A 20,312-nucleotide genomic window follows, 5' to 3' on the forward strand; every position below is an offset into this window, starting at 1 on the left:
TGGTTATGCGTTTAACGTAGAAGCCGGAGATATCATCTCCGGCATCTTACATTATTCACATTAAAAACTACTTTTATTTCGTATTTGGTGAGTAGAAATAAAATTAAGTTATATTTAAGTATGTCGTTTAGCAATTTATAAAAGTTGATTTTAAGTTAAATCTTCTTTAACTTTACTAATTTCGCTATAAATAAGTAATTCGACTGATTGATTTTTATAGCTTTTTATCGATTATTTTATTGGATGTAATTCGTTTATGGTATATTAAATTTTTTTAAGAGGGAGATATTGCACGTTTTCTGAGGATTTATCAATAGATTCAGACTTAAATTTAGTTGTAATTATATAAAGAAAAGTGTTAATATAAGCTTCATACACTCTATATTAATTGTGAATGCGAGGCGCCGCGATTTTCGTTTAAATTAGATGAGACATCTTATATTTAAGAAAAAAAATTAATTACTTCCGTTTCCGGTATTAAATCGTTTTTAAAATCTGTAAGTGTCATTATGTGAAGATGCATTTTTAATACAAAATCTTTCGTTAAGTGATTTTTTTAGTTATGACAGGTGAATTTAATTGACTAAAAAAATGTATATCTAAATTTTGAGTAGGGTCAAATAGATAATTTATATTGTGTCAGTTATTAGTGTTACTCAAGCAATGTTATGGGGAGGTTGTCATAGAGACCGATCCAAAAATAAATAGGTGACACATTTAATCGATTAATAGAAAAATATCGATTATTTGATTGATATAAACGAGTGATTTTTGCACTGATTTATTCAGAAATATGCGCTTAAAAATTATATTTATCTGTATATAAAACGTCTAAATGGAATATGTTGTTTAGTAAGAGTGTTTTTTTTTTTTTTTTTTTTTTTTTTGTAAATGATAATTCTGAGAAGTGTTTTGCTTGAACGTAATTCAAGTTGTATATTAACGAAAATCGATAAAGATGCACCTGTCTTGTACTGAAAAACATCTTTCTCATCGAACAAGTTAGTTTTCTTAATTTTATAGGCATTATCTCATTAAATTTTTATTAATTTTGGAAAATAAAGTTACAAATTACTAAATTCAAAATGTGATTCTGCTCTAAAACTACTACTAAAGTCTTTTTCACCCTATTTCAAGTCATGCTGATCTGAATTATTTAGAGATCAAAGCCTTTACTTTAACAAATTTATGAAATTCCGATAAAACGTACAATAATATGGAAAATAATTATTTGATAGTTTTAAAACGTGTTCTAGATTAAAACACGCAATGATATGACATGCAAAAATTGCATTAAAACGTACAGTACAGTACATAAATTATATTATATTTACAGTAAAAAAAAATATAATTTAATATACTTTATTTCTAAAAATAAGTTGAATTATTTTACTAACATAATTGATATAGAAAAATGCAGCAAAAAAAAACCCATTCGAGTATTATTAATTAATTATATTGCTACTAAGTAAGACTAAACATTTCAAAATTCTTCTCTTCTTGTATGCAGCGGCAATAATGAGTCAAAAATACACTATTATAATGGAAACATTAATGATCTAACACAATTATTCTATTTTTTATAATGGAAAATGATGTTACTTTAGCAGGGCAATGATCAAAAAATAAATAAATAAAACTGCAAAAACAGTAAGTTTTTTGTAATTTTTTATTTAAATATTTTACATTTACTTAAAAATATTCATGAAATATTCCTATTTTAAATAAAAATGGCGATTCTTAGTACAATTGAAACTAAAGCTTAATTATATTTGAAGTTTCAATTGAACATTTGGGGATTGGTCATTGCATTTGTCACTTTTTTCTTTAAATTGGTGAACTTTAGGTGAAAGTTTTGCCTCTAAATTACTCACAAATTTTCCTAAAGTAAAATAATAACCATTTAATCTAAATATAAAGTATATCTTTATGAAAAGTTTTTATCTGAGACAATTTAAATTGTAATAAATTATCCTGTCTTAGGTTATGTTGTTACAACAATAAGAAAAAAGTAATTAAAATTATTTTCAGTGTTAATTATATTTAATTTTACTTTCTAAATACCAAGTTAAATTTTTACAGATTTTAAAGATTAAGATATAAATAATTTTATCATTAAAATATGTAATTTCTAGAATAATTTTGATAGAAATTCTATTTTTAATACTAATTTTATGACAAAAAAGTAATTGATTTAAACAATTTTTATATTAAAATATTAAATGTTTAAAATTATAAATTTTACAATTCAGAATGAACAGAAAAAAAGCAAGAACATTAGCAATTCAATTAAACTATTATAGTCTTGAAAATGGTCTTATTAATAAATACTAAATTACAAAACCTTTATCAACATCACCTTTTTTTATAATGATTAATAAGGAGCAATGTATAATTTATTAAAAAATAATTTTAAAAAAAACAATAGTAAAATAATACTGTTATTTCTTTATAAAATACACACAATCATGTATTAATTATTTAGATTATTTTACTACAATTACAATATTATATTTTTATATGGTTTTAAGTAATATTTAACCTTGTTTTAATTCAATTAAATTGCTTTCATTTAGTACTTTTAATTTATAAAAAATTTTATATATTCTCATTAAGAACAGTCTCCTAATTTATTTTTATTCAATCAATTTATATTTTCCACGCCAAAAAACATATAGATAAATATACGCTTTAATAAACATATTTTGGTTTCTTTCAGACAATTTACCCATTTATATTTTTATAATACTAAATACTTAATAATTTAATCAGTTTAATATATCATCGTAATTTGAACTATTACATAGGATTTATGAGAATAAACCAATTAACATTTCCAAAGTTCGTATATATCAATTCCAAGGACCAATTATTTCAAGGTAGACCTTGAAATAATTGGTCCTTGGAACTGTTTATCGGCTTGCTTTTTTTTATTTCAGGTTATACTTTTGCCTTAAATTTCCTCAGTTTGCTTTTGTTTTACCGATTAGAAATAATTTATAAAAATAAATTAATCTTCAGCGGAATTTACAACGCGCTCGCATTGTTCGGTTCGCAATATCTCTTTTACAAGAAAATATATTCATTCTACATATTTATGGCACTTTTTAAAGAAAATTCACTGAAATCTTTTTTGCGTGTGCAAATATATTTGAGATTTTTTTTTATTATGATTATTATTCGAATACATTTTTATGTACAATACACATTTGCCGCCATCAATCTCATTTTTCAACTTACAGATAAGAAAAAGTAGGGAAGAAATAAATATAAAAGTATATAATAAATAAATAATTTTATTTTATAAGTAATAATATTAATAAGATAATTATTTATATAATAATATACTTTTTTTAAAAAATAACGAAAAATTTCTGATGCCAAACATAAAAATAAATTTTACCGTTAGGGGGACATCGAGTAAATCCAGTGTCGGAAGGAATGATAAGTGTTTTCTAGAAGGTCCTAGAAAATTATATGTTTTTTGGGATATAAAATATTCAAAAGTAAGTTTTTTTTATCAACGATTTGACGATATATTTAATTTTGATTTGTTTATGAATGTTTTCTATACTTAAAATAATCTAATACGGTTTTATGATGTTAATATATAAGGGAAATAATTACGTATTTTGTAATAATATCACAAAATATTTCATGTGACTTTTTAATTTCCAGATTTTTGCATTATTTATTAATTAATAAACTGATGCCTCTCGTTTTACGTAAAATTTCTCTCTTATTATCTTTAAATGTAATGGCGATTATTCAGCAGTGATTGATGCAATCTGACTTTAGTTTACATTATGGAAAATTAGGTAATTTAACCATTATATATGAAATTAGGTTACTTTTTTCTATAATACGTTTGCATTTATGTCTCAGATTTATATCAAAACATATTACAGAAATGGAAATAAAATCTGTAATATAATAGGATGTTTGGTACCCCAGAATTGTATACTCCTTGTATGAGCAAAAAAGTCAACTGTATTTGCAACCTTTTGCGAGATGTTCACCTCGAAAGGTCGGTTTTTACTGTGTGTCGATACTACTGCCTATTCTCGGTGCTCGCTCTCACTCTCGCCTCGATGCTTGCGTGGGAGGGAGTCCCACACCTCCGTAAAACTATATAACGTCGAGTACTCTACTGAACATTAGGATGGGCCACTCGAAGCCAGTGTGGTCGTGTGGGCTAGATCAACGGTGGGCAACCCCCGGCCTGCAGGCCAGCTACGGCTCACGAGATCTTTAATAGATTATTAAATTGGAAAAATAACTAATTAATAGTTATTTTTCCAATTTGTAATTTTTCATAAATGATATGAGAAATAAATGTAGTAATTAACTTCTTTTTTTTATTTATTTCATATTTGCAGACTAAAAAATTACAGGTCACAAGAAGGCATCAATTAACTACTACGGCCCGCGGAAAAACGTAAAATTTATTCTGGCCCATGTTATAAAAAAGGTTGCTCATCCTTGGGCTAGATAGTTAAATATGATAGTCTTGGTGGAGTGATGCGACTGCAGTTGTGTGCAATCTGGAAGTAGGGGTCGATTTCAGAGGCTGTATCTCGTGAAGGGTCGAATGTAGAGGTGTGGTTTCTCTGACTTTTTTGTTCTTATAGATATGGTCTACAGCTTTAGTAAGGACCCAACCGTTCAGAGATGTAATTGTACCATTTTGGATAACTTAAGCATAAAATATATAAAAGTACAGCAAAGATTATCAAGTAAAAATGTTTTCATTCCCTGTTTCAGTTTTTAAGTCAAGGCTAAGAAGTAAAATCTTGTTTTCGTTGATGTAGCTTATCTTTTTAACCATTTAAAAAAATTTTTAATGCTTACCACAAACAAAATTTAATATTTTTGTTTTATATTACATAAACTCAAAGCTGTGCTTTATTGGAGCTTACTAAATTAAATTAGAATCACTTTCTCAAATACTTTCGATCAAGCCCATCATTATGATGAAACATCAAATTTGCTTTTTTTTTTTTTCTAAAATATAAACTTGTGGTTGATTATCATTTTGCATATAAATTTAAATAAATAAAATTATGAAAATATATTTAAAATGTTTTTTAATTTTCTTTCTTCCATATTTAGTTGTTTTAGAATGTGATGAACTCATTGATAAAATTTTGTCCTGTTTAAGAGTATATTATTTTTCTTGATCTTTGAATTAAAAACTAGACTTTTTTATATATTTATAAAAAGTATAATCTTAAAAACCTTAAATCAAATGATACTGTCACATTCAGATTATAAATTGGTTGTCAAGAAGAGAAACTGGGGATTTTTTCCCTGGACCTGAAAAAAACTTAGTGGTTTGTTCTCCTATAAATTAATATTATTTTACTAACAAAAAATAAAGTCTTTGAAACTGCTAGTTATTGATTAAGAAACATTCTGTATGTACTACATTTGTTCAAAAAAGGGGGGACAAAATGAGCCCAACTCTACCCCTGGGATAGTACTAAGCTTATGAAACCCTGTTTTTAAATTTTTATAGTATTTTTTGTATAAAATTTAAAGAAGCAAAAAGTTTATTTAAAAATAAAAACATTGAAAGTAGTGAGAAAATTAAAATCTTAAAATGTAGACTAAAATGTATAGGAACTCATGAAAATAATTTAATAATAAACAAGAATTCTGAAGCCGTTCTTAGAAAATTTTTTGACCATTGAAATGATACTCTTGTTTATTAAATTGTTATATTTTGATGTAATATAAAAATATAAATGTAGAAAAAATTTTTTAATGTTAAAACATCAATAATGTTTATTTAATATAAATATTGATTTAATTTACCAAAGAGTAAATTTGTTTATAAAGTTTTTTAATTTAAGATATATTTTTTGTTCATACAATATAATACAAAACTTTTAATTTTGAATTGATTTATACTTTAAGAAATCAGCATTTATATCTGTCTGTATCATAGTATTTTAAAATGAGTTTTCTTTGTAGTTTATGAATCTTACTTTAAACATATTGATTCAAGTTAACGTTTAAATTATTTTGCAAACTTCTAGTCAAATTTGTTGAAATTTGATTAGAGAAATTTTATTGCAAAGTATAAATCGTAGTATGTTGTGATTATAAATATGTATAAATGAAAGCCAAGAATTGTAAACTTTATAATATGCATTCTGATAGTAAAAACAAAAAAAAATCAAAAGCATTTGTTTGATAATTTAGTTTTTGATTAAAATTTGTGAATGACCATTGGGTAATTATTAATTTAAAAATTTGTAGATTGTTACAAAATTCTTCTAAATGGAAAAACTTCATCCAAACATTTGTTTTCTTTACTTCAATCAGAATTTCATAATACTTGCAAATAACAATTGATCTTGCTTGATTAATGAAAACAAAATTAATAAATGAATGAATATGAACTTATTAAATTTTGTATTGCAGTTTTTTAAATTTCATTTACTTTTTTATTTTATTTACTTTAATAATCAATACCAATTTTTTAATTACATGTTATAACTCATTCATACTGACTTCAGGAAATTTTATTATGCTGTATTTTAAAACTTTTATTTTTATAATCTTTGACTTATTTGTTGAACATTGTTAGTGCAATACTATCATTTTCATTTTTATTGACGTCATTTGAATTGTCAGATTCTATGACTAAATTACTATCCATTCTAACATAACTTTTGTTCATATGTTCTTCTGACTGATTCACTTCAAAAAATTTTCAATGATTTTTGGGAGGTTTTAATAATTTATATTAGTTATAAATATGGAAGATTTGAAATATATTTATTTTGATTTTTAAAAAATTCAATTTTTCTAATAATGTATGAAAAAAATAATAGTAATTTTTAATATTTATGTTATATTGCAAATTTGTAAAAGTTTTGTCTCATTTGAAATATTTTCTAGGTTAAATTATCATTATGAGTGAGACATCTCAAGAAAACAGTTCAAATGCTCAAAGAAAAGGGCTGCAACCTGCTCTGGTAATATTTTTATATGTTCATTGTGTATTTAATGTATACATAATAAGTAATTTGCATTTTTTTTTTTTTTTTTAGAATAAATATTCTTTATTGATCCTAATTATCTTGAAATTACAAATTTAAAATATTTAAGCTTTACAAGTCCTGGGTGCACTTGACTCTATACTTAATAAACAAAGTTACACAAACTACCTTTCAGCATTAGAATATTCTATCCATATTTTGTCACTAATAAAAATATTTTAATGTCAAAACACAGTTTGCATAATTCTTTATTTAAGCTTTGTTGATTTGTTTAATGTTAGTTGAATAATAATTTATTTTAATCTTTTTTTTATACAAAATTCCTTATTTGATATCATTATCAACTCCTTTGAATAATAAACTAGTAAAATTCAAGCTCCTTTGAAAAGCTTATTATGCTGGTTGTGTTTGATAAATATTGAATGAAACTGATGATTTCAAGTTGTATTTGTTATGAAGATGAGTAAATTTCACAGGGGTTCTGTCTTGTCAAAATTTTTGTTTTAGTCTAATGAAAAAAGATCAAAGTGAAAAAGTCATTCCAAAAAATTCCCCAAAATTTCTGTTGATAGATAAAAAATCCCAATCTGGAAACGCTAGGCAGCATTGCACAAAACTACTTTTGGTTGTCAACGTCACTTCCTACTTTTCTTCCTGAATTTGCCGGTGACATCATGAAATTGCTAGATGTGTGGTGCATGGGACTTCCATTGTTCAAGCTTGACATTTTGCTGTTTTTCGTGAAGTATGATTTGTGATTCAATTTTATGCTGTCAAAACAAGTAGACTAGGATTTTATTACTACTTGCTGTTGTCAGTATTATATTTTTGTTGCCACTTAAATAAAAATATTGGCAAGTGGAAATTTTGGCTGTATACAGTGCAACCTGCACATGAAGTTATTTGCCAAGCATTGGTTTGTTGTGGGAACAATGAATTTTTGTCCAAGATCAAGAAAATGGACAATTCTCTTATGCTTCTGTTTTTATAGATATGAGTAGTTCATATCTGTTAATGAAAAATAAGCTTAAAACATGATATTGGTAGATGGTATTACTTCACCAAAGCAGGAAAATGTCAATGAAAAAGAAGAGAATTTTTTAAAAAACAACACAATAAAACTGTATTCCAAAAAAGATCAGAAAAAAAAGTTCAAAACTAGAAGACTAGATCTAGTTTAAAAAAGACTAAAATAGCAATACTGGTGACCCAAAGCAAGAAAATACACTAATGTGAGCACAAATATGTAGATGGGCATCATGAATACATGGAAGCAAATATTCATCTCCTTTGATTCTGCACAATTTACTGACAAGAGTCAAGAAATGGTGAGTACTGAACATTCATTGTGAGTAAACCATCCACACTACTCAGTATTCACTAAATGTTTGCTCAGCATTTGGCAAATAGTGAATGTGTAGACATGACCTTGCAAAATGATACTGTATAAGAAATTTAGATATATTGGCAAAATGACCTTTTTAAAGTAAAAAGGTCAAACTGACCTTTTTCAAATTATATAAAAGTTATTGGTGTATCTGTTGCTATGATCTGAATAAACAGAGTGAGAATTAATAAAATAAAGAAAAAATTCAGTAATTAAGAAAAATTAATTGTGTGTTTGTTTCTTTTTGAAAAATTTTCTAAAATATTACAATAAATAAATAAATAAATAAATCAGACAAGCACAATGTTATTTGGTTAATTTTTTTTATATTGCTGTAGTTATTAATAGTTCTAGTATTTTTGTATCTCAACAATAATTTGAGTGAAGATTTGAAAGCTTATTATATTATATTGATTTTAAACTGGCTATTTAAAAGCTTTTAATATGCAAACTATTTCAGTCTTTCTGAAGAAGTTGTAATTAAACATAACAAAAATACTTGAAGAATGAGAAATTTATTTCATCATAATCCACTGTAAATAAAATGATATTCACATTTATAATATTATATAGTGTGATGTGTTGGTAATTTTTCATATATATATTCTATATATCATTTTCTAATTAAAAAAAAAACCAATTATATAGATTCATAAACCAGTCTTGTGAATAACTCTATTAGGAAACATAACAAATAAGCTAATTATTAAATAACATTTAAATTGTTTTCTATAAATTATCTAAAGAAAAAATTTTTGACTATTGTGTGAGCATTTTGTGACATTCAGTAATATTCACATGCATTTGCAATTAACCAGACAAACATTTTAACATTTAATTCAACAATTTGAATTAAAATTACTAATAATAGATTTTTATAATACTGACAACTAAACAAGTTTCTGGTAAAACTGATTAACTGATTTTTGATAAGCAATAGCTTCAGCAAAAACTGTAAATTTGTTTTCAAAACTAGTTTTGAACAGCCAGTGAAAGCAGTGTCATTATTACAATATCATTTTTATTATCTTTTTTGACTTAGCAGTAAAATATGCTTGGACTTAAGATGATTCCACATATCTGATCTAATGTTTTACTATCAGAAAACTTCAGTAAAACATTATAATTTGTACACTGCATCAGTTTACCATCCATGATTTTTTTTCAAATAACAGCACATACCACTACTTTTAAAATTAAAACTAATGTGAAAACAATTGGAAATTAAACTTAAAATGATAGTTTACAAATGCTGTTTGTTAAATACTTAGACTCCAACATTCATGAATATCAAAGAAACACTTATCTCTTTTTCAGGAATAAAATGTGAGGTGTGAGGTAGACATACTTGTGAATCTTGAATAATAATTAAGGCTAGGAACCTGGACACTAAAAATCATATAAATAGGCATTAAAAGTTCAAAGTAGTCAAATCAATAGACACTAATATTGAAAATAGGCTATTAAAAAACTTCAATGTTAATCAAACTGATTCAAAGCATAATGTGCTACAATTTATATATTCAAATTTGTGTAAACAATAGTAATTTGTTTTTTTACATTTTCATTCATAAAATTTTTGTTACATTGTTTAATTTTAAAAATAATAAAAATAGGGCAATATACTCTAAAAAACTGTATTTATTTTATTTTGTGTTTTTCAAAATAATTTTTGCACTGCAACGTGATTGTGATAAACTACAAGCACTTTTTCCAAATTACTCTAGAAAAGTTCTCTTATCTCCTGAAATACTTTTTAAATGAGAACTACTCTCTACATTACGAGATGCAATTGATGCGTACTTGAATTCATCAGTTTCACTTGGAGAGTGTTGAAGGTCTGCTATATGCAAATTCTGGATAGAATTTCTGCAGTTTTTCTTAGTTGACTAATCTGGATTGTTTTTCATAAGTTTTTCATATTTTGATGCAATTGTCACTGAAATTCTGCCAGTAGCTGCAAAAAAACTATTCTTAGATAGCAAAGCACCCACCTGCAGTAGTCCTTTTCAGTATAGCAATATGATTTGGAATATTCCCAGAATTACTTTAGCCATATGCCAAGTCCACTTTAACTGAGCAGCAAGACATTGCATTTATTGGTCACCTACACATACACAGTGGACTCCCACATCTTAGCATAAATGTGCGATTTAATTATAACAGTTGTGACACTTGACATATTATAGATAATGTGAGATTTTATCCTTTGTTTAAAGTATTACTTTAAATTCTATACTTTACAACTTGTTTGAATAAAATCAAGTTGTAATGTCTTTGGATAAAAAGTATATCAGACATATTTTGTTTTATAATTTTCGAATAAGATATAACACTATACAAACAGTAAAAACAATTGTAATGTGTATGGGAAAGTACTTCTAAACTTCAAACATGTCAAATGTGGTTTAAAAAGTTCTGTTTGGGAAATTTTGAATTAAAGGCTACAAAATGTACAGGGCATCCAAAATCTGTTTATAAAGTAAAATTGCAAGAAGAAATTATTAAAAATTCACAAATAACATAATACAGTATATATAACCAAACACATTAAAAATAAAACAAAAAAAGCACTGAAAACATACTAGCATAGCATGACAGTGAGAGATGCTTTGGGCATACAGCAGATTGTGTTTATGCTGTGAGCACATTTTTTCACTGTGTGCACATTTCAAACTCAGATGCAAATTTTTGTTGAATTTTTCATTTGAACTCTGGAGCACTTGAAGTACAAGGTATCACTGTACTTTGGTTTGCCCAACAAAAATAATACTAAATATTACCTGTTTAAAACAAACTTGACAGAATATAATTTTTCTTTTGGTAGTAAAATTATGATCATTTGTTTTATGATCAAATTATGATCATCAGTTGTTGCTTTTAGAACAGTGGGTTGGCACTCAAAAGCAACAACTTGGATAATTTTACTTCAAGCACTGTATCCTAAGTGACTCATGCAAAACATGAACACTAAAAACTTGATTCTGTATTTTTAAAGGGACCATTTGAAAAAAAAATAACATAAGTGGAAACTACCATTCTACAATACAAAAAGCAACTTTTTTTAAAATCTAATCACAGAAAACATTTTAAATTTCTAAAGGATTAATTTTCAAATTTTTTGCTATTGAAATTTGTCAGCCAGTCAAAAGCATAATTTCAATTTCTAATGTTAAATGTGTGGGAATTCAAGAAAATTGGTTACAAATCATTTAACTGTTAATAATTAAACCAAATTTATAATTTAAATTATAAACGAATGAAATTCATTGACCATTTCAAAGTACATTAACATTGGGCTATTAGATTAATTAATTTCATACTTTTACAATTCTTTTAAACTCCCTATGCTTAAAAATTGCTAGCTGCTTATAATTGTTTTTGCCCTTTCTACAGTGAATAAATTATCATTCGTATTGGCACTTTAATGAAAAGAAATAATATGTTAATAATAAATATTATTTAAATATAGAGAATAAATATATTCAATTAAATTTTATCAAAACTTTTGAAAATATCTGGTGTGCATTTTTTATTTTAGTTACTGTATTTCTTGAATGAATTATTAATTATTAACAGTTATTATTATTGTAATCAATAAATCTTTAAATATACATTATTAGTAGAAATAAATAACAATTTTTAATTGTTTTAATGTTTTTTTAGGAGCCAAGGATTCATAATCATAAGGTGCCAAGAGTTTTTTTTACTTTGTCTGGCATATGGGCACTAAAAGGGCCTTTTTATGAAGCCCATTATGGATTAAGTTTGAATGGGTCTGCCGGGTGGGGAGGGATGGGACCTGGCACATCTGAAACAGACCAGCTGAGTGGTGACACCTTCACCACTCAGCTGGTCCCATTAATTTATCATGGGTATGATAAATTAATGGGGTTTTTCAAGCCGTCTGGATTCGATCCCAGGTTCCCAAAAGTGATAGATTAATGGCTGAGTGGTGAAGGTGTCACCACAGCCATTCAGGTGTCAAAGGATGTCCTTTTATGAGAAACTTTGTTTCAAACAATTTTCAGATTTTTGTATTGTAATGTCAGAGTCAATAAACCAAAATTTAATGCATTACAGTGGAGAGTCATTTATCCGAATCAATTGGGGACTGGGGTTGTTCAGATAACTGATTTTTCGGATAACTGATTATGTACAAAAAATATATTAACCTGTCCAATGTTGAAATTTTTTTCTGTTGCGTGTTGCTTCGTGTTGAATTTTTGTCGATTTTAAGCCTAACGAAAATTTTTATAATAATAATTGAGGCTATTGTATTGTAAAAATTATTTCTTTATTTTATACAAACAAAATAAATATATTGAAAAATATAAAAACATAAAAATTATACTTTAGAAGTAAATCTAATATCAAAAAGTTTGATTCAGCACAACATAGTCCGACTGGAAAGCGTTCAGATAACCAACGTTTCGGATAACCGGTGTTCGGATAAACGACTCTCTACTGTATAATCTTATTTATTGATACTAACCCTGCTTAATGCTATCAGTCAGTTGTTATCAGTAAAGCAAATTTCAAAGTATTAACAATTCTGCTGCATAGAGCAAATGTAAAAATTTTATGTCTGAATTTATTTCAGACATTAAATTTTTATGTATTTTATTACATAAAGCCTGTATTTATTTGAATCAAGAAATATATTTTAAAGAAGCATTAAACGTTAAAATGGAATATGTTCTCATCAACTGTTTCTTTTTTAATATAATTTAGAACTGAAATATTGCATACTGTTTGTTATATTGGTATTTTTATAATTCTTTGGTATTATGTTGATGCCACATATTTTTATATCTATAAATCCATACATGTGCTTTTACAAGTTAGAAACATTCCTGAAAAATCCATATTAAAACTGTAGAAAGATTCTATCCATATGAAAAAATGGAAGATTCACTCCAGAACTCAAAAGCAGTAAAACTACAATAAACTGATTAAATATAATAGGTTGTGTTTAAAAAAGTTATATGAAAATTTGTCAAAATTTTAGTTTGATTTTTATGTATTTGCATGCAATTTTTATTTCATAAATGTATAAAAATTATGTGTGAATATATATATATATATATATAAAGTAAATTAATATTTATAAAAAAAAATAATATATCAATAATTCATAAAAACAGAAATTGGACAAAAATATATAGCATACATAAAGTTCACTAATCTTACAGTTCAGTTGATAATTTTACACTTCAAAACTTTTTTGGCTTTTTTTAGACCATTCCAGTGCAGAATTTTGCTTATAGACACAGTTTAAACACAAGAGACATTAGGACAAATTACCAAATGATCTATCAGGCTATATTAAGACTAATAACTAGTGTTTTGTGGGAGTTAACATCCATACATAATAACTAATTTTATTTGCTGTAACTTTCTGACAAGTCAATTCATTTGTATTAGACTACAAAATCACTGTCATCATTTAAAATGTTTTGGTTGACATTTTCATGTTTTAATGACTGAAAGTTTTTTGTGAACAAAATTAGCACTTGTTTCCAGCATTGTGATCCTGCTTTGGATGTATGGCCCTATGTTATCAAGATCATTGTATAATTCTCGATAGATAGGGCCATACACAGTGGTGATATTTGAAATAGTTAACAAAGGGTTCGCTAGCAGAAAATTTTTCCCTAACAATCGCCGACAAACAAAATGGAAGTTTTGGCTAGAAATAAATACAATACCTTTTCTTGCGATATATCTAATAATATTTGGAACATAAGGGGCCCAGGACCAGGTAACAATAGTATATTAGTGCTGTCGACCTTTTTTTTTTTTTTTTTTTTTTATTTTTTAGGCAGAGAAATTTTTCACCTTGAATGGCTACTCATAGTAGACAGATATCATTGTCTCTCGAAATACAATGTCCTTTTTATTTCGCTGTCCATAGCCCAACACGTGTTCCACAGCCATCTTGTATTATCTCGCGCGCGTGAGATTGTGGGATCTCTCTTATGACTGGATATAGTTTCAAGAACTCTCTTGAATCGATCGTGATTAAACCTCATTTCGGTCGAGAGAGATCACACCAAGACATAGTCCCCGACCTTGCTCACAATCTAGATTGAAATGCTCGGTGCGAACAGAGTATAAGGCTCTAGTTTAGTAGTGTTACAGAGTATAATACGTATATTTTAATATATTTTTTAAAAGAAACAAAACCACTGAGAAATGTTATGTGTGTTTAACAAGGTTTGGGAAACTGAAAATTTTACCAACGGGTTCGGCCGAACCTGTGCGAACCTGCTGAATATCACTACTGGCCATACATGACCCCAGATCACATTTAACATTTGTGAATGGCTCTTTTCTGGGGCAAAATGATGAAAAACCATTATAATTAAATATGTCTTGGAAAATATGAAACCAAGCAATAAAATATCTCTACAGTATTTTTTATACTTCCAAATATTGTAATAATTAATAACATCTGAAAAATAACATGCATGCACATATTTTAGTAAATCCAAAATCTTTCAGTGTCAAAATGATGCAAAATTGAATCAATTGGCAGCAAAAGTGTTAAGATGCTCAGTTTATTCAACTATGGGATCATGTGTAAGAAAGTGATTTCTCAATTTACTTGCCAGTTAAAATTCTTCTTTAATGAAACTTCCAGTGAGTGGAATCACTTTGTCATCATTACTTTTCTTTTTTTAATCCAGATTCTCAAAGACAACTCATCTTTATTATTTCATCTTTACTGAGAGCTTTGTCTACCAGCAATTCATCATCTACGATGATAAATCAGAAAATTCTTCTTTACCTGCATGTACCACAGCGATATTAGAATGTTCAGTCTTATTTGGAAGCACAAGATTTTTGTTTCTAACACATTCTGGCCAAATAACATTTCAACATGCATTCATTGTTGATGGGTCTTAATTCTGATAATACCAATACTATATGTTTGATACAGTCCACAACAGAAAATTTTTTTCTTCACATCAATGACTGTGTTATATAGTCATCTAGTTTATCCAAAATGTATTAGAATATTTGCTTTACTTAATACATTTTAAATGTTGAAATTACACCCTAATATACCCTGTTTCCCCGAAAATAAGACAGTGTCTTATTTTCGGGGAAAGTTGGTGTTTGGAAATACGACAGGCCAACATTCTGGTTGTCAGAATGTTGGTCTGACAGGCCAACATTCTGGTCCCATAGCGGGGTGTATGGGTGTTACAGCACCCATACACCCCGCTATGGGACCAGGTGATGATGCTCAGGCATTGTAATAACAGGAGCATCGTGTTTATTTGGGAGGCCTTTCTTACTGCTGCACTAAATCCGTGCAACACGCCCACGCTTGATTTGCCTGTTATGTGGGTTAACTTATATAACAGATTAAAACAACACCTCTAGCTCCACGTTTCAGTAATTTATAGTGCATGCGCTACGTCACCACGCACGCACATTTAAATTTCTTCTTGCTCTGTTCCATCGGTGAGTGTGTTCCAAAGTTCTAAAGCGGTTTTTGCATTTCGAAAATTTTTTGATTCGAAAGAGGATTTTATCCGTTTTTATCCACCTGAGGAAGACGAAAATAGTTTCGTCGAAAACGCTAGTGATTATAGCGATATTCATTAACACTTAACGCCTGGATGTGAATTTTCTCGTTTCTTGCTTATGAAAGAGATCAGCGTGCAATCCACCATCGTTATGAGTGTCTTATATTAATTTTTGCTCCCAAAAATGTGCTAGGTCTTATTTTCAGGGGATATCTTATTTTTCGTATGGATGGCAGCTTCTGGCCTCCAAGGGGAGCTCACCACAGCACACTCGTATGGCACAGCAAGGACAGTGTACAGTATGGCAGTAGGCAACGGGTCTCTCAGTGCCTTGCCTGCACATTTATAAGTGACGGCTGCAGAAGGGAACATTGGGGTTGGTGGTAGGTGAAGGTCTTCATGTCTTGCATGCAGCTGCTCTGCAACAGATGGTGAAGGTAGGGGACAATGGCGGCGGGCTAAAAAGAATCACAGCTGCATGCTCTGGTGTTCATTTTGGCAGGCATGCTTTCAAACAAAAACTTATGTATTACTTTTGGAGGAGGCCTTATATTTAGCAATTCAGCAAAACCTCTATTAGGTCTTATTTTCAGGGAAACACTGTAGTGGTTTTATCAAGGAAGTCATATTAAGTGGGAGAAAACAAAATTGCAGATTTGGATGATCCAAAACCAGATAGTCAGGTGCATTGTCTACAATCAATAGAAATTTAAATTTGAGATATTTTTTTTCTTTATATAGCATTTAACTTTTGTATGCATGTATTGAACCATTCAGTAAAAGTTTGTTTCATCCAGGCTTTTTTCCTTTGGTATTCAATAAGTTGGCAAGCTATTCAAATCTACATGTTTCATTGACTGCAGTTTTAGGCATCAACTGACAAGCAGTACTTTCAATACACAATCTCTCAAGGAACTACTGCAAAATAGAAAGGTCACATGATTCCTGGCTGCTTTAAAACCACTAACAGTTTTTTGTGATTTTATTACATAAGTTTTTTACTTGGCATTTTTTTTCCAAAAAAAACAAAAGGACCACTTCCATTTGCAATCCAAACTTGATTAGGAGTGTATCCATCATGTTCATATTTTGGCTAGTTTTGGAAGAAATTCTTTAGCTGCTTGCTCATCTGCATATGTAATTTCATTTTTACTCTTTATATTATGAAGTATATCTCTTTGAAGAAATCCTGAGCTAATTCCATTTCTTTAATCTGGTTATAAATTCATAATGTGTTCTATTAAATGGTATCTTTTGTCTATTTTTTTTTTTTTTTTTTCTTTTGCAATCTACCTTTTAGCCATATTACCAGTACCTTATCTTATCTATAAATATTATTGATGAAAAACAAACAAGATGATGATGTTTTTTTCTGAAATAGAGTTATTTAATTCCAGGTGTTAATAATTATTAATGTTTATATATTTAAATTAAATTAATCTTGATTTAAATACTTATTAAATGTTTTTTTTTTTTTTAACAGGAATATCTGCTAGCTGAAAAAATAAATACATTGTTATGGATGATTCGAATGGGATCTATAATGTTCACAGTATTGTATATGATTCCTCTGTTTGGGTAAGTAGCTATTATGATTAAAGTATATTTGAAATTTCAAATGAAATTTTTTCATGAAAAAATATTTCAACAAAAATTGCAAAGAATTTATAATATAAATTAATATAAACAAAAGTTATTTATTAATCCATATGCTGAAACTAAAACAATACACATGACATAACTAATTACAGTGCCATATTTAGTTTTTGAATAAGTTTTCTAGATATATTTCATTTTCTGAAATTAATTTAATACTAAAATTTTCATTTATATTATTTTAACAATATAATAATGTAAAGCAAGAAAAGTACATCTAATACATATATTTATGAATTTTTGAAATCTGTAACTGTTTTTTAGTTATGATGAATATTATTATTTAAACAAGAGCACAGTAAAAAAACAACAAAAATTTAAATTGAAAGTTTTGATTTAATTGTTTAAGTTTATGTATGAATGTATTATATATGTTGAATTGAATTTTAATCATAATATTTTTCTAAATAACATGGATTTTATTGTTTGCTTATTAGGAATTTATAAAAACAGACAATTTCCTACTTTATAGAAAAGTTTACATAAATATTTAATTTTAAAAAGTTTGTCTTGATAGTTTAGTTTTGATGATAAATCTTATTTTAGGTATTTTATCAAGAAAGAATTTAAAATTTTATAAATGCATCAAAGAAATTTATATAAATTGCAGAAATTGCTGTTTGTTAGATCAATAAAATACTTGTAAGTTAAATAAGTTTTATTATAGAAGTTTGATAGACAAAAATTCTATCCAACTGTATATGTAATCAGAATTTTATACGTTTAATTTTTAATTTTAATAATTTAATTAACTATTGATAATACTGTAATTGAATTATAAAAATAATAATAAAGTAGAGTTATAAAATATTTGTGGATAAGAATGAATTAGGTTAACAAAATGTAGTCAAACCCAATTTATATTTTTCTCAGTTATACATAAAATATTCTGCAGTGTACTTTCTGTTATAAAAACACTTCAGTTATATGTTCTTTATTTATACAACTTTACATTTGCATGACATACTTTTTAATACTTTATAGCACTTTTTCTTATTTATGCATTATTCACTTTGACATGGAAAAATTTTAAGTGATTATTAAAAAAAATCCAGCAACAAATTGCTTAACTTTTTTGGCAACATTTAAAAATGAATGTGGTGCCATCTGTTATGATATTTAATTTTAAAAACTTTTTATATTTTTAATTATTATAGAATGATAAAAAGCTTAATTTTGAGGGTAGGGATGGATTTTATTTTTAAAAAAATTATAAATGCTAATAATTAGTAAAATCTTCATTAAGTGCAACCTACTTGAGATATGACATATGACCCCTTCTATCTACCCATCCCTCTATCTTTTACCACCAAAATTTAATAGCATCAATGCACCTAATATACAAATCTCTCTGCAAAAAGTTTGCAGAGAGATTTGTATATTAGGTACATTGCAATTTTTGACAAAAAGCACAGGAGTTAAGTTCAAAGAGGGTGAACAAAATTGTGCCCTACCCATGCACATACTAACATCCATACATACAGAAAAACCCTCAAATTATTTTGCATTTCTCAATGTTTCATGGTCTCCTGAGTCCAAAAATGTAGAAATTTTGTGGGGGACCAATCACCATACTTTCTTTCTGTTATATATAACAGTGCTGGGAAAGTAAAAAAAAAAAAAAATGGAAAAGCAAATCATGTATTCACTTAACACACTGACAGTGAATCATCAACATATGCAAAAAGCAAAACAAATAATATGTAATGTGATATTGTTTTTGACAAATTATCCAGTTTAGTAAATCACTCTGCCAGTCCAACATGTTGAAAATTTTCACTTTCCATGTTTTGTAGTGTGAACCAATTTTGCTAATAAAAATTGTTTTACAGTTTCTCATTTGTTTTCACTATTTGCTGTCAATGTGAGCTAACTTTTAGAATGACCTTCATTTTTTCACGTGACTAGAGTTTTGGTGGGGGAAAAAATAACTGTTATCACATACTGTACCAGTGTGACAAGTCTATTGAAAAAACAAGAAACAAAATTTGCTTAATTTTTCAAAAAGTATGACTTAAATTCATACTGTTCTACTTTTCTTTTTAGACATTGTTCAAATGTGTTATACATGTAATAAATTGAAACTTCTGTTTTAAGAATTACACATACAAATTTAGTTATGCAGTGTTAATTTATGTTGTGCCATGCTTTTGTGACAATTATATTCACTCTGAAAGCAATTCAGAAGTAGTTTCAATTGCATGTTTTTCTTACTTACATGATATTTTTCTCAACTCTCTTGAAAAATGTATAAATGACATTCAACTGTATATCATATCACTGCATAATTGTATTTTGAATTTTTAACTTATATATTAAATAATCTCATAAATTGAAATAAATTTTTTTATGAATTAATGAGTTGTTTTTATTGCATTTCAGAGTTAATCCTTATAATTATTATTACAAAGCTTTGATGAGTAATGCTGCCACAAGTGCCCTGCGTCTCCATCAACGCTTGCACAATGTGAGATTCAGCTTTACAAGAGAATTCTTTGCTCGGTTGCTATTAGAGGATAGTTGCCACTATCTCTTTTATTCTCTTATTTTTCTCTATGTATACCCAATGACTTGTATCCTTTAATGTCTAATTCATAATAATAAATTAGAAAATAGTTTTAAATTTTTATTAAGAAATTTAGTTTTTACGTAAAATTAAGAATTTCATTAGTTTTAAACTGAAATTTTTATTAGATGTATTTATATAGTTTTCAGTTA

The 20,312-nt window shown here is 27.2% G+C and overlaps 1 protein-coding gene across 1 annotated transcript in view; it reads left to right on the forward strand.

Annotated features, from left to right (window-relative positions):
- Nucleotides 1–20,312, forward strand: part of LOC136983355 (transmembrane protein 33-like) — a 38,572-nt gene continuing 18,260 nt past the window's right edge. Inside the window, exons 1-5 of the mRNA XM_067280069.1 lie at nt 1–87; nt 3,410–3,506; nt 6,910–6,986; nt 17,422–17,516; nt 19,977–20,167. Coding sequence (XP_067136170.1) covers nt 6,924–6,986; nt 17,422–17,516; nt 19,977–20,167 — 349 coding nt within the window. The 5' untranslated portion in view covers nt 1–87; nt 3,410–3,506; nt 6,910–6,923. The remainder of the gene's footprint in view (nt 88–3,409; nt 3,507–6,909; nt 6,987–17,421; nt 17,517–19,976; nt 20,168–20,312) is intronic.

The sequence above is a fragment of the Centruroides vittatus genome, unplaced genomic scaffold (assembly GCF_030686945.1).
Source record: "Centruroides vittatus isolate TY-2023 unplaced genomic scaffold, ASM3068694v2 contig_880, whole genome shotgun sequence".
In the NCBI taxonomy this organism is placed as follows: domain Eukaryota; kingdom Metazoa; phylum Arthropoda; class Arachnida; order Scorpiones; family Buthidae; genus Centruroides; species Centruroides vittatus.